The 16723-nt window shown below is 29.3% G+C and overlaps 1 protein-coding gene across 19 annotated transcripts in view; it reads right to left on the bottom strand.

The window, feature by feature from the left end:
- The window catches only part of LOC111037941 (voltage-dependent calcium channel type A subunit alpha-1), a 263106-nt gene that overhangs the window by 11691 nt on the left and 234692 nt on the right, over nucleotides 1-16723 (bottom strand). For 10 of the 19 annotated variants that reach the window (XM_022320794.1, XM_022320795.1, XM_022320792.1 and 7 more), the window contains 13 exons: nucleotides 16623-16706; nucleotides 15380-15469; nucleotides 8991-9107; nucleotides 8019-8176; nucleotides 7626-7776; nucleotides 7361-7488; nucleotides 6546-6748; nucleotides 6315-6419; nucleotides 6123-6229; nucleotides 4564-4593; nucleotides 2410-2528; nucleotides 1889-1898; nucleotides 1337-1393 (listed from right to left, as the gene is read on the bottom strand). In XM_022320794.1, the coding sequence (XP_022176486.1) occupies nucleotides 1337-1393; nucleotides 1889-1898; nucleotides 2410-2528; nucleotides 4564-4593; nucleotides 6123-6229; nucleotides 6315-6419; nucleotides 6546-6748; nucleotides 7361-7488; nucleotides 7626-7776; nucleotides 8019-8176; nucleotides 8991-9107; nucleotides 15380-15469; nucleotides 16623-16706 (1359 nt within the window). The remainder of the gene's footprint in view (nucleotides 1-1336; nucleotides 1394-1888; nucleotides 1899-2409; nucleotides 2529-4563; nucleotides 4594-6122; nucleotides 6230-6314; nucleotides 6420-6545; nucleotides 6749-7360; nucleotides 7489-7625; nucleotides 7777-8018; nucleotides 8177-8990; nucleotides 9108-15379; nucleotides 15470-16622; nucleotides 16707-16723) is intronic. The other 9 variants (XM_022320811.1, XM_022320803.1, XM_022320804.1 and 6 more) reach the window with 6 other exon arrangements.

Genomic DNA, 16723 nt, shown 5'->3' with positions numbered 1-16723 from the left:
TATTTTATAATATATTATGTATATTATAATAAATTTACACACGGCAGTACTTTGCCGGTAGTATTTACTGAACGGGTAATATTGTAATATAAGGGACAACTCCTGCATTCAAAAAAAATAAAAATAAAAATAAAAATAACGGCTATCTCGACGACGGTAAGGTATAGTATTATCGGAATTTTTTTTTTTAACGAAAAGAAATCTAAGGTAAAACACAAAAAAAAACAGTATACGAAAACAAAAAAAATTAAACGACAAGTATTATAGGGTAGTGTGGTTAAATCGTACATGTTGTTTGTAAATTGAAATTTCGTGAGGGGATCGAAAAATAAAAACAAAACAAAAACGGCGGGAGTTATTTAAAATTATTTCACCAACCGACCACAGTTCTATATATATATATATGTATAATATGTATAATGTTAATAATGAAAAAAGTGGATAAGATGTTGAAAAGTGCATGCAAATTTTGCGCCACATGCATCGTGCAAAATTAAAGTCTATAAATATTATAAATATAATAATAGTTAGAAATACATATACCTAAATATAACATATTAATTATTAAACATATTAATCAATTTTATACATCTATCCTGGAATAATATTATATAACAACGAACAAATAGTGTCCGTCCAACACTAAACAATAATATTTAGTATACACCTACGATAGAATATAACAATATAACAATACCTAATAATAATAATAATAATAATAATAATATAATATTACCTTAATGGCATACCTACCTAAATTAAAAATATATATGTAATATGTATGCTACATAATAATAGTGATATCCTTACCAAGTCAACAAATAATAATGATAATAATAATAATAATAATAATAGTAATAATAATAATAGTAAATAAATCGTTCTAAATCATCTAAACTCTCTATAAATATTTAACATGTTTTCGTTTCAACGAAGGGTCGCGAAGTGAGAGTATAATATATATATTGTATATATATATACAAATATTTGATATGATATATGTATATATATAATATATATATATATATATGTGTGTGTGTGTGTGTGTACGAATATATACTTAAGAGAGAGTTCCATCAAGTGACTAGAGTCTATGCAACCACACAAAAAAGGTCTAAATACACAATTATATGTATTATCGAAATCCATAGTTTCCGAAAAAAAAGTCGAAATTCAAGAGTTCTACGTACATAAACGAAATACAAAAATATAACAACATATAAAATTAAATTTTATATTATTGTATATATTATAATATAAATCAATCAAGGAGTAAAAAAACACAACGTATCTATCTCCGGGAGAGTTAATAAAATCTCAAACCATCAAAATATACCTTTTCTAAAATATCGCCACGTCTCCTCCTCAAACGTTTGGATTGCGTTATATACCGCTGAAAATACACAAACACAGAACCGTTTTACACACAGATTGTAGTCACTTGACACAATTAAACATTTTGGCACTTGTGGAATCGATATCATCAGTTAACTATACATATATAATATTATATTATTATCATGTTGTAATTTATTATAGTGCGTAGGTATATCATATTATTGTATTATATTATATCATTAAATTATGTACATACGCTATTGAACCATAGAAGTAATATTTTCATTCTTTTCGGATTTTGATTTATATAAAAGTAAGGTAGGTACCTTTTTAAGCTTGTATAAATAATAAATACTAAATGTAGGTATACTATGAAAATATTTCGTATGCTTTAGTAATAATAATCGCCTACGGTCATTAATAATAGGTCTTACAAGTCTCGTCGTTTTGCGTTCTAGACTTAAAATATATAAAACGGGACAGGGTGAACTCTCTAGGGATCGGGTTGACGTATTCATGAGTAAATATTACTTGGTCATACGATCATCACCTTTTTAGACCTGAAACAAATAAAACCGTCTGTCATCAGTATATTAGACAGCTAAGCATAAAACGTCACCAGATTTGGTGAGAAAATGATGACATACTACCTACTATAAACCCCAACACACGTGACACTATTAAACATTCCATTCGCCACTTCAATATCTAATCACATTGTAATATTGTTAAGTGTTATTTGACCCAACAAATCGCCATTTGTTTTTGTTTTATACGTTAACAAAAAATTCGAAAAATGTTACGCATTTGATATTATAATAATTGGTCGATTGTTATTATTATGATTATAATATTACAGTCAACGACGATTCGAATTCATTAGATTAATAATTATTCCAACAGATATAATAATATTGTAACATTTTACTCCCGAATGTTATAGAAACAATTAAATAACGTTTGATCACATATTAATAATTATCGAGATAACCGGAAATTAGAATGTAGGTCATGGTTCTTCAATGTCATAGGTATTGTTTTTTTAGAATTGTTTCTTTCTATATTTATTACCTGCTCCTGGAGTTGTTCCTGGTCAGCAAACAGCTGTTTTCGTCCTCGTCCTGTCCGCGTTCCGCGTTCCAATTTGTCGCACCGGCGGCCTCCATCAGGCACGTGAAGAATGATGAGTGCTGTTTGAAATTTTTACACAATAATGTTTTATAGAAAAAAGATAGTATAAAGATAAAATAGTTAACTAGAAATGGAAAAAAACAATAAAAAAATTAGCAAAAAATTACATATAGTAGCTTGTTAGAAGTGCAACAGTGTGCAACTATAGTTTTGTATAGCCTAACCACCACCACATCTCCCTAAAAAAAGAAGCTTTGTATGTATGTGTTTTTATACGAAGATGTTGTACGAAGCTTTGTCATCAAGCGGGTGTTATGTATAAGCTTAAAAACAGAAATAATAATTTATTTTACTTTTTATTTTCAAATCTCACGATTTATTGTTTTCTTTCTTTCTTTCTTTTTTTTATATATAGTATATATGATATTAATTTTCTTAGTTTTATATTGTTGTCATTTAAATAAAAGGAAAAATAAATATAAATAACAAACCATTGCATTCTAATACATATATTCTAACTACACATTCACAATATGTATCTATACTACGTAATACATGTATTGTTTAGTACTAGTAATAATATTATTATTTGTACATAATCCGTGCAACTAAATAAGTACTGTGGAATTACTTTCTAAGAATGCGGGTACGCAAAAACACAATGCAAAAAGTCTAAGGCTACGTCGATAACTAATGTAGTATTTCGTAAGTGTATATAAGTATATATTAATAAAAAAACGTATACAAAATATATGCGATATTATAAAGAAATATTATGATGAAGTATGCTATTCTAATAGACATATAATAATAATAATAATAATAATAATAATAATAACATTATTGAGTGGATATGAAACAAATATATATATAATATAAATAAATGAATAAAAATAAGTCTATGTAATCCGCTCTAAGGTATATATATATATATATACTGATCTGTTTAGAGACCCGTGCTTATACATGACTGTAATTATATAGTTAGTTAAAAATGAATCTATTAAAATAGAAGTACAAAAAAAAATGATGAAAAAGTAGATACAAATAGTATATATAATAATATAAAATATATAAATGTTTAGCGCTATGTAAAAGAATCTAATATAGCCAGCTGAACTGTGGTCTAATAGACGAACAAAAATATGTTTATATGTGTACACGTACGTTACCTATAGTCTAAAATAATTAATATAGTTAGGTAAAATATATAAATATATAAATGTATATATTGTATATTATAAATATATATCACATATATATATGTATATATTAATAAATAAGGGTGTTATAATAATAAATATGTTTCAGGTAACTCGGGGATTTTTGTAATGTGCTTTTAAAAGGACAAGACTTGAACGAATAATACGTCGAAATAAAATGTAATAAACAATATAAAAATAATAATAAAACCAAAAAAATAAATAAATAAACAAATAAAATAAATAAAAAATTATTGAAAAATGACAAATTAAAGTTAACTATAAATCGTGATTGAACTAGAATAATGAATGAAAAACATCGAAAATTCGACAACAATAATGTTATGATAATAATATATTATGTTAGTTACATCAAAACACAAGACGAAACGTTGCCATATAATGTTTATTTTGATTTACTTGGGGTTGTAATGGTAATATGACAGAGATAGATATTAAACACAGTGATTTTCGTGTAACTTTGTCTGTGCGGGTAATATCGATGATTTTAAATTTTAAATATTTTTCCGACTTTAACGTTTATAAATATTTAATAAAACTTCAAATATCGTTTTGATTTCGTTATAAAGAAATGTATTAGTTTGTAATATCGTTGTAAAGTTTAGCAACGTTTCACCTTGGTGCCTACGTATTATCATGAGTAATGAAAATGAGAATTGAACGACACGAAAAATTATCTGTACAATGAAATATGAAATTTAAAATGAATATATAATAATTGAATAAATATAAATACAAAAACATAAACAAAAACAAAAACAAATAAAAATAATAATAATGTGAAAAAAATAATATGTAACTAATGATTTAAAATAATAATAATGATACATTTATATATAAAAATAATTGAATAAACTCAAATAAATACTACCGGCTCTGGGGAACTATGTTCTGCAATGTCCTGAAAGCAAACACATAAATATAAACTGTCTCTATGTCGACTGTTCTCAATTTCCATTTACTAGGTAATTTCGTTCACCCTTTTTCCATGCTCTAAAAAAATATTATGTGTTCTACGAATATTCTAAGCCTAAAAACATCAACAGTGTTCCACGGTTTTATGCCTAAAAACAATTTCACCTAACCTTCAATATTCTCCACACATTGACAAATTATTATTTTGTGCACATACTACACTAATCAATGACATTATATATACCTACTTCACTGACTATAATCACCTATCTACTAAAAAAACTGTATTATATATCAAATATATTGTAATATATTATGTTTAAAGCTATAAAAAATTAATCAAAAATAATAAAAATGAAAACGATAAACCAACAACACTTTTATTTGTGTTTTAATATTTCAACTAAACTCGTACTATTATACGCTCATATTATAATAAAAATCAATCAGTTTTGTTTATTTTATATATATATACGTATATATTCCAAGGTTTTTTTTTTTTGAGAAAAGTTTTAGGGGTCTTACAACACAAAACAAAAAACAAAACAATAATTTAAACAAAACCATATCGTCAAACATGTGTGAACGTGTAAAAGCAAAACGTGTATTTTATTTCGTGTGTTCACAAAGCTCAATGTTGTAATTTTTTACAAAAACAAATTTAGTGTCCTCGTTATAAACCCAAAGTACGAAAACAATTTTGTGGTGGTTTTTTGTTTTTTTTTTATTGATATTATTATTATTGTTATATTGTATAGGTATTTTAATTATAGTTTGTTCGTATAATAATCTTCAAATTTTCTCGTACCTTGTAAATTATAATTATTTATAATGCGGAAATAGATCTATAACGAAAATTATTCACTCGCACACAACATTGATTTTTGAACCATCATTAAAATAGTAACAAATAAACAAAAAAAAAAAAAAACAACAGAACAGAACATAAACAATCCGAAATTAAAAAACCGTGCATGCGCTGTACACCAACCAATAACAATAATTGTTTCACCAAAACACATCAATGGAAAACATTGTAACGGGTCCAAGGAAAATAAACACGCATCGATATAATAACAGTTCACAACACAAATAATATAGGTATATAATATATGACAATTCGTAAAAAAAAAATAAAAATCAGGGGTAACAGCACTCAAACAATAAACAAAAAACACAACTGACTTCAACGTACATAAAATTATGTATATATAAATATTTTTTTGATTTTTAGGGTTCGTTTTTTTTCGTACAATTTGCTAACATTTTTATTGTATGATTTTCTCACGGGCTGTGATAATATATATATATATAATGCTTATATTATTATATATTTAGTTCGTCCTACAGTATATCCTTGTATTTTTTTGATTTTTTAAAAATAACATATAATATGTTTTAATCCTCTTTCAGATGTAGGGAATAATATTGTTATAATTTGGATTAATTAAAACATATATTTTTTTAACTGTAGGTATGATACTCGCTATAGACGTTCAATATGAATTGTATTACCTGTGGATTTGACGATTCGACCTGACCGAATCTGGTGGACTTCCAGCTCTCTAAAATCAACAGACCCGCGTATATCTTGCCTACCGTCAGTTTTCCGGCGTTCAGACCTATATATCAGGCGAAAAATATTTATTTTTTTTTTTTCAATAAAACTCGTTCAGAGTAAACTATAGAAAAAACGAAAAAACCCACAATCGCTTTTCGGAATGAGCAGGTCCAAAATCTTTCTGGCCTGTAACGGCCATATGTGTCTGATGGTCTCTCTCAATTCCTCGTCCGCCTGGTCCATCTCTTCGGCTGCGGACAGAAATATTTTATGTTATTGACTCACTAGCGGCGTCATAGCACACGGTTCGACAAACCACAAAAATTCACAACAACAATAACAACACACTTCACTATCAATACTTTACGCGTACTCACCACATCGCATCTTTATGCTCAGGTTTTCTCGGATGAGCGCAAACAGCGTTGTGGTGAACTGCACCTTGCCATCCTGGTCGACCGGCATGTTCATCCGGATGAGTTTCTTGTAAGCCAAACGGTTGGGACATTTGTTGCCGAAACCCAATGGCGGATCGATGTTTTTGAGCATATCGTACATTTCGGTATAGTGTATCTTTCCCCTGGGGTGCGCATAATTACACATAATCGTTACCAAAAGTTTATATCTCGTTTCGATACCATTATATTATCATCAGGTTTTAAAGAATCGAGTGCACAAAAAACCTCAAATAACCTACCTAACTCGAAACTAAGAAATTGATGAAATATGTGTTTGAAACGTGGGTCGTGGTGCAACTGTATAATATATGCCAAAACCGACTAACTGCAGGATTACCTATCTGCAGTTTTGATCGAAATATGAAATTATTTGAACTTAAAATGGCACTCACTTTGAAAACTACTCTTTTCATATCAAAATACTAAGCTCTATAGTCTATTGGTATACAACTACATTACTACATGTATATATATATATATATACCTAACCTCATGTTTTTACAATATATATATAAAAAAACAGTTTCATGTATTAGTAATTACTATGCACTATAATAGCATCTAAATTGTATCCAAAATGAAATTCCGTATTTAGTTTGGTCATATAGGTAATTTGTATCTCGCATATACTTGAAATTCAGAATAAAATTCATCAAACATTCAATATTATTAAATTCTCAGCCCTATTTGTTACAATAAGATTAGACACTTTATATTTATATGTCACTACTCACGTTGCGTTTGGGTCGTATTCCGCCCAGATCCGAACGAATTCATCCAGATGATGGGCACCCAGAATCGACGAGTCTCTAGTCAGGTAATCAAAGTTGTCCATGATAACTGCCACGAACAAGTTCAACATCTGTGACGTGAACAGGGAAAATGGTATATTATATTATGGTGTATAGTCGTTTTAAGAGAAATGTCTCGTTATATTATATGATTAATGATTATTATTACAATCGATTACTTCGATACGTATAGGTTAGTCGTGCTTACCAGAAACGAGCAGAAAAATATGAACGACACAAAATACATGTACGCCATGTTCGAACCGCAATCGTTGTCCAACTTCTTGGCACCAGCCTCGCACATTTTCCCGTGATTACACGACAACATGATCGACGGCCACGCTTCGCCCGTGGCGCATCTGTAAGACGCAAATGCGTTAGAACACGAATACTACACGCGATAACCTGCAGAGGTCCCCTTAGGTTTTTTTTATTGGTTTTACTTAACAGTCAAATTTATTTTTTATTTTTTTCGGAAAAGAATACAATATTTAAGACGTCTCGACGAATAGAGACGATGGATAATATTCAATATTATAACAATTTATAATTTTACTAATATCATCAAGACTTGTATTATTGTTATTTGTATTATTATTACCGAAACAATAGCATTAGACCCTGGACAAACGTTTGGAAATTGTTGTGCCTGTTTATTTCCGTGTTGGGGTTCAGCTCAATGTTGCCGAAAATCTGCATCCCGATGATGGCGTATATGAAGAACAACATGCCGATCAGCAGGCACACGTATGGCAGAGCCTGCGATAAAATAAAAGGTTAAAGGTCGCCTGTTTATCACGGGTGTGACAGGGAATGGGACAATAATATAGGTACTGGAAGTGAAAAAAGACGGGTGGACCTGTTTCGCTGAAAATCAACTTTTTAGTTTTTGTCCCCAAATGACTCTTTTTGCCAAAAACCCAGAAGAAATATGGATTTAATTTTCGCTCATATAAATATTATTCATCATAAACAAAAAAAAACATTTTGGTTACGGCTGTTCGAAAGGGTATTTAGCACAAGTCAAGTGAAACAACGAAATGCATTCAAATATATAGGAATATGATCATATTATTTCAAAAGATATGATATAATACAAATCAGGTCGGCTCACAGCATTGTGTGAGTTTATTAAATCCATGTCCATGTGCAATAACTTTGATGGATAATATTTTATGTAGGTACTATAAATATTATACTATATATTATTATAATACATTTGTATAATTAATAACGACAGTTATTCGTGTTTCATTTTTATTTTATTTTAATAGGGTTTAACCCTTAAATTATATTTAAATTAATTTTAATATTTCACACTTATATACTTACAGTCACTTTTAAATGTTTTACAGTCTTATATTTTGGTATTAACGTTTATTGACTAAAAATGTTTAAAACAATTTCAATAAAAAAAAATACAGTGGTAAGCAAAATATATTTTATCGTTTATGATGAATATTTTTATGGGAAAAAACCAAAACCCTCTTTTTTGAGTTTGAACTTCAAAAACAAGCACGCCTTCTATAACGGTACGAATTGAGCTACTGCATGTATTATAATATATACGTACTTTGAACGACTGGACGAACGTCCAGAGCAATATCCGTATCGTGTACCCTTGCCGGAGCAGTTTTATCAGTCTTGCGGCCCGGAAAAGACGTAGAAATCCGACGTTTATTAAGTTTTCCTGCAACAACGGGTTTTTGTTTACCATACATGGCTCAAAACAGTGCGAAAAGGCCCTCGCCCCGTGACGGAATAATATTGTTATTGTACATCGTAGGATGTCCTCGCGCGCCAGTAAAATAATATACAGCATTTATAATATTACATTATTACAAAATAGATAACCTCGCCTATAGATGTTATACTTAAAAAAAAAAACGGCGTACTTAAGCTCAAGACGATATTATAACATAATTAAACGCGCATGTATATTTTATGCGCATCATCACACGAACTAGAGTGTATTTGAACGTGAAGCTCGGCAGTGGCGGCGGCGGCGGCGGCGGCGGCGGTTGGCGGTTGCATTGTATCGCACATAATAATTGTATAGGTATTATTATTATAATATACAGCTAGGATGATCCGTTTACACGGCAACTATGTTCAAAGTCAATTTTCGTATTTTTGAAATGTGAATATGAATTTATAAGTATTTATTACACTATTATCTCCACAAATAAATATTATAGTAATTATATTATATTATGTTTGAAACCTTTTTAATGTATTATAGTACTTGTTAGGTCGTTTTGATTTTTTTTCGGAATGTCAACCATTATTAAATTACAATTTCATAATAGTAAGAAGAATGCCAATAAAAAAAAAATATCTTTAGCTATTCAATATTCTAAATTTATATGTTATGGTCTAATTTAACTAAGAATACAAACTAATTATTTTGTGTGCAATATTTTGTATTCCATTTATTATTATTAATAATTATATTGATGGAGACACAAAAAACAAAATATAATTATTGTATTATTAATTATATAATTGTATTTTGTTATGAGTATTTTAAAACAAAATTATAGTAATATTAGTAATTGAATACCTAATTTTGATGGCACAACGAGAAATGACACACAAAATAAATTAATATGATATTATTTATTATTACATTAAGATTATTTAGAATTTTATCATTACCTATTTATATGTATTTAATTTACTACAATCGTTCTTAGAATTGAAAAGTTTGTCTGCTTTTCTACACTTGCATTTATTTGTTTTGCAATGCTGCATACAGGTGCATCGATCATCCATCAATAATATTATGTATATTATACATTATTATAATATTCTAATATTTTTTTCAAAATATATATGATATAATACAATTTAACATCATTAACTACCATTGTTTTTAAATGTTTTGAATATGATAACATTTTAATTATTTATATAACAATAGTTAAATATCATATAATTATTAGTTGGTAATCATAAATGATTATAGTAATCATTGATTAAAAACTATTGTACGAAAAATAATTTGTTTGCACTCGTGATTCAAATTTTACCGAGCAAGACAAAATTGCCTAGTAAATGTGTAACCGGTACTTCTCATAGACCTTATTATATACAATATATTGTTTAGAAATGTATTCTGCTTCTAAAGAAGCAATTGAAAACCACAGAGATGGAAAATTATATTCATTTGTGAAAATATAGTGTTATGTATTAATTCACAAATCCATAAAAAATCATAATATTTTTTTGTTACTTAAAAAATTAGTTTAGCCAGTCAAACGTATCATTCTGCTTATGCTTATTATATAACATAATATTTTTTTTATATCGTAATATTATGTGGTGTGAACAATATGATATTTAATAACAATGTTTGTGTGATCAATTAATATTATATGATATTATTGGTGCGGTAATCGTGCGTAAATGGGTCGAACACAAAAAACAGTGTAAATCATATCGCGCAAACCTATATTACAGTATTTATGTTGCAGTGGTGTATTTGAACCTAGCCCATGGTAATAAGAGAGATGGAGATTAGTGATTTTTCAACACGACCCTTAAATATCGGTACGGGGGGCTCCCTGCGGTCGACGCCCAACATTATAATAATAATAATCTTTCTTTTGGAAACCGTTTTTTAATAGAAAATATTTATTTCAATTGACGCACCTTGCAAATCAGTCGATTTCATTACTAAAGTAATGATTCAATACAATCGATACGTAAGGAAAACCAAATACCTCCCCCCCCCAAACCAACTCGCCGACTAATCAATTACGCCACTGCAATATAAAACAGAGATCGCCGTACCGGCGCCAATCCAGCAGGTACTTTGGTGTTCGGAACCTCGTATACAGCATAATAATAATTGTTATACAACGGCAGTTCCTGCGGCATCGGCATAATCGAATTCCGGACGCTTAAGGGTTGTTCGAGAAGATATTATTTATATTATTGCAATGCCGTTTGACGACTGTAAAATTTCTAAACAAAGGCCACTGCTGCAGCAGCAGTACGTATATCAATGTAAAAAGATAAACGATGTACACGGACATCAGTGGTGATGTGTGCAATATTTTACGCCGAGGAGATAAAACGGCGACGAAATCGAGTAAGTTTAATGTATTAATGTGCAAATATACAGCCGTTGCCCGGCACCGGCAGAGCAGTGGGCGGCAGCGCGGTACGCCCCGCAAAAGATCGATTTGAGTTCGCCTCTCGGCGGAAAAATAAATAATAATAATAATAGCTATAATGAACGGAAAATCGAAAACAGCACTCGAGAAAAATCAATTTCACGATTAGTGTGTTAGTATAGTTTTCGGTGATGAATACGCGAGTAATACAAATAAGAGCAACACCACAACAGCGATATTATAATAATAATATTGCCGTTCACGGGCATAGTATAATATTATTGAAATTAATTTCAAATATCAATATTATTATTAACAAATGGATTTCGCACAGGTCTGCTTCGTACAAAATAATAATGATTACAATAATAACATATCTGTATACGATAGATCGTGTGCCAAGCGTCAGCATCGAAATTTGCGGCAGCAGTGGCGGCGGCGATATAATATTATTAGTTTTTATTTAGCAGTGGCAGCGGCGGCGATATCTCAACAGTAATTATATTGATAATATTATATAATATTATACATAGCATCAGCAGCAGAGCGTATAAAATATATTACACACCGATATATAACACATAACATAAAATACGATGATTTGCGCAAGCTCGAGGCTCGGCGGACCGGAGTCCGTCCGTCGGTCGAATCGTGTGTCGTTTTGTACGATCATGTTTTATAATATAATAATAATAATAACAATAATTATTAACACAATTTAATATAATATATACACATACGCATCGGACGCGGAGGGTATCGCGGCTGCAACAATGTCTCGGTCCTTTCGTTTTCCAGAGCTCATACATATCACTCGATACCGCGGCTGAACGCATATAGGTAGGTACCGCTTAACATAATGTCACTAATCGCAATGAGTACATTATGCTCGCGATACGATGCCGACGATATTATTATGCCCTCCTCTCCCTTTGAGTGGGAAGAGGAAGGCGTCGAATTAAGGGGGGAGCAGGGCTTACTATTGGCTGGAAAACGCAGTCGTATGTGCGAAATAGACGAATAATAAAAGTGTATGATGTGTGGTAGTTAGATGGTGCACCCCCTTCCCCCCCCTACCCATCGACAGAGCGCACGGCACCGTTAGTGTACAGAGCTCCTGGAAAATTCGGAGCACGAACATTGCACGATGCTACGACCTCTACGTCTGGATTGCAAAAATATATACTCAATACCGGTGAAAACTATCGAAAATTGTGATGTCAAAATATATATATATAATATATAACTATTCTAAAACAATATATTCCAACAAAAAACTATACAGCATATTATTATTATTATATATATATATAGGTAGTATACATATAATTATAATATAATAAATAAACGCGAGATAGAAATGTGAGAGAGAAAAAAACCAAATTAAATGAAGAAAAAACGAAACAAAAAACCTTCGTCCACGTTCCGGATACTCGGGTTTTTGCTAATGAGATTTTAATTCAAAAATATATTTTTATACAGGCCTAGACATTTTTCATTTTTCATTTTTTGCTTTTTTATTGGTATTTGTTTTCTCTACTTATGTACCTAATCAAATTGCTACAAGAAATATTTCATGGCAAAGTATCTAATTGTAGTTTAATTTCTGGCATCATAATATTCATCAAAATATTATATAGAGAGGCTCAAAAAATGTATTGTAAAATATTGCTTTATTATAGTATTATACTACAATGCAAGACGTGAACTATGAATATTATTTTTGTATTTGTGTATAAGACACGCAAATAATAATTATTTAGATAGAAAAAAAATATAAAATAAAGGTTCGCAATCATTTAATTGGTACATCAATATATTGATTTATAATAATACCTCATTTGTCGTTATTTTCTATTCTATGATATCGTTGTTGAGTATTATTAAACTATGCTTCGACACTTGTGTGCCCTATTATTTAATGAAATTTACTGTGAACTAAAATTTTTGCATTTGCAGGATGTACCAATAGTAAAAATGAATTTATTAAAAATATAATATGTAAACTATATAGACATTGAAAAACAGCTAGCGAGCAGTTTTAAAAGCATGTAAAACACACACCATACTATGAAAAAAGTGCAATGACTTGCAAAGGATAAAATATTATGCATAAACCTAAGAGCCGAGATTGTACATGATTAGTTGCATTGCATATTATAATGATATATAAGTCGTAGAAAACTCTAGAAAAGCTACTTGCAAGACGCGGACTCGATCAGAATATACATATAAATAAACCTAATAACAATAATATGTTGAATGTTCAAAAAAAAATTAAAAAAAATAGTTAGAATACAATAATAAATATTATTATTCTTTAAGCAATATTATGAAACGCAATAATAATATCCTATCCAAAATAACGATTATAATATTATACATTTCTGCCGAATATATTATAATTATTATTATTACCTAATATTTTAACAACGAAAACAAAGTCGATTTAAAAAATATATAATATATATAATATTATTATTATATTTTCTATACTGTAATAATAGTACCTATATTATTTTCTTCGAATGCTATATATTGTGTTACAAAATACTCTACAAACAATAATGGTGGTAACTACAGTTATTATTAGTCATTAAAACATTATTACTCTTCAAAGGTCAGACTAAATATGCTATAATATAACAATATGCTAGTCATGGTGTGTTTCTATGTGTATAATAATAATAATAATAATAATAATAATAATAATAATATGTTACTACGATGATGAATAATTATTGTACTTTGGGTACCTACTATAATACTAGTAATGCATTAGATTTAATTAATATATCATTATATATATTGGTCAAATTAGTTATAAAATAGTATAATAATATTATAATAATATAGTATTAAGTAGGCATATACGTATGAACATCGATACTCACTACTTTTTCTTTTAAACATTGCATTGTATCGCCAATAATTATAAAATATGATCTAATAAAATGTATTTCGTACTAGGTACTACTTAATATTACATACCTACGTATATCAAATAACATAATATTCACATTATCAAAGTCACTAGCGTAATATCGTATAAAAACATACACCAAAAATCCGAGTAACCCTTAGTGGATTATTAATTATTATTATGGTTCACAAATCCCGTAAACGACATAATAATATCAATAATGATAATTATGATAATTTTGTCATCGGATTTGACCGGAAAAATTGAATGAAAAAATAAGAGGTACCTAACTACGGTTATAACGAAAAAATAAACGAAATTTAGGCACAATATTATTCAATACCTCAGAAACCGGAATTGACGTTTAAAACCACGTTGGCGATTTGATCACGTTTTATAATATCACGCGTAAGGTAGGCCTAGGTACATCTTTGCGGGTAAGGCTCGCTCACAAATAATAATTTAAAAAAATGTAGGGGTCTACACACAAATTGAATATTTTATTTCTGATTTTACTAATAATAGTTGTAAACAATATATATATAGTGTTTAATATTGTCATCACATAGCTGATATAAGTCGTTTCAAACAATATTTATTTTATTCAATTATAATATTGTGATCGTCGATAACTATTTTCTAAATAAGTGTCATAATACGTGTATATATATTACATATTCACTTGCTGCTTAATTATTAAGAGCAATATTTTGATAACCATCGTGTTGCATAATAAATAAATATGTATATAATATTTTTTTTTTCAAAAAGAAACTAATATAAAAAATAAAAATCCATGTCCAAAAGACCAAAAAAAAAAAAAATTACAAAAGACACATTCTTCAACAGTATACAAGTGCGGTCTACGTCGGATGCAACAAATTGGCGTACTCCTGATGTTTTAAATATAAAATTTACCTCCACAACTTCTCCGAACAGCAGTTTTGGTAGTATGGGTGTGTCTATATCTTTCTCGAACACAGTTCGGTACACATATACGAGGCGTTCCTATACAAGAGTAAACATGTTACAAATTCCTGTCTGATGTATATTGTTTTTTTTTTATTTTTTAGGTGTGTTAATAGGTATTTTTATTTTTTTGCGTGCGAATTTCCGATAAACGTCAACTGCGATTCGACGTCTGTTTGTATTCTAGATTCGATGTATTTTCGTGTTCTCGAATCCCGACAGTTATTTTCAGTTTAAGTTTTATTATAATACTACCCCGGGTCTATTTTATTTTTGTTCGATAAAAATATTATGATGTAGATAATGAAATTCTCGATTGGTAACCGGACTGGCTTACCTAATAAGTGTATTGCGTTCTGCGAACATTACGACACAATAAAATTGTTGTTTTGTGTCTGCATGTAAAAGGTTTTACGTTTATAGTTAATATTTAAACAAAATATAGCGATGAAAACGGTTCGAAAAGCATTTCACAGGCATACATCAATCCTATAAGGTACTTGGAAGCTCTAAGTTAAGTCACGGAAGGTTAATTTAATATAATGTGAGATGAAATCGACAACGTGCCGGTTGGTTCACTATAATAATATTTTCGGGAGAAAAGGATGATGATATTATTATAATATGTCTAGGTAAAGCGTGTGTAGTGATTGACGGAAAAATATTCACGATGACTGAAATTATATGCAGCGCACAAAATGGTCGCTAAAAACAATAGGTATATGTATTAATTATATAGCCATGTAAATTTGGGTTCTAAACAATCAAAATCTATGATATCATCCATCGTTGCCTGACGAAACGACGACACCACTTGTCTCAATTTTTTGTACGTTTTACAGCAGTTAAAAAAATATTCCTCTACAGTTGATATAATAATAATATTATAGTGCGCTCTTAAGCGTTAAATAAATACGTTGATTCGATTAAAATGTGAGGCAGGTGGTTGGCCGCTTCGTCGACAATTTATATGTATCAGTTATTATAATGTAATAGTATTTTATTATACGTATATGAAAGACAACCATATAGACGAACACTTGCATCCAGAACTTAATAATTGTAAAATTAAAATATATATATATTATTAATTTGTACATAATACATAAATATTATAAATTATGTGTAGGAAAGAACACGGAGCTGCTAAAATGATTATAAACGAGTATACATATTGTTTAAAATATCTTACCCCAAATTCGATGACCAGCGCGTCCACGATACTTCCAATGACCGTGATAAAGTCGAAAATATTCCATGGATCTTTAAAAAAATTCTGAAAACCATTTTGTT

This window comes from Myzus persicae, unplaced genomic scaffold (genome assembly GCF_001856785.1).
Source record: "Myzus persicae strain clone G006 unplaced genomic scaffold, MPER_G0061.0, whole genome shotgun sequence".
NCBI classification, from domain to species: Eukaryota; Metazoa; Arthropoda; class Insecta; order Hemiptera; family Aphididae; genus Myzus; species Myzus persicae.
This window is presented reverse-complemented; position numbering and strand designations above follow the sequence as displayed.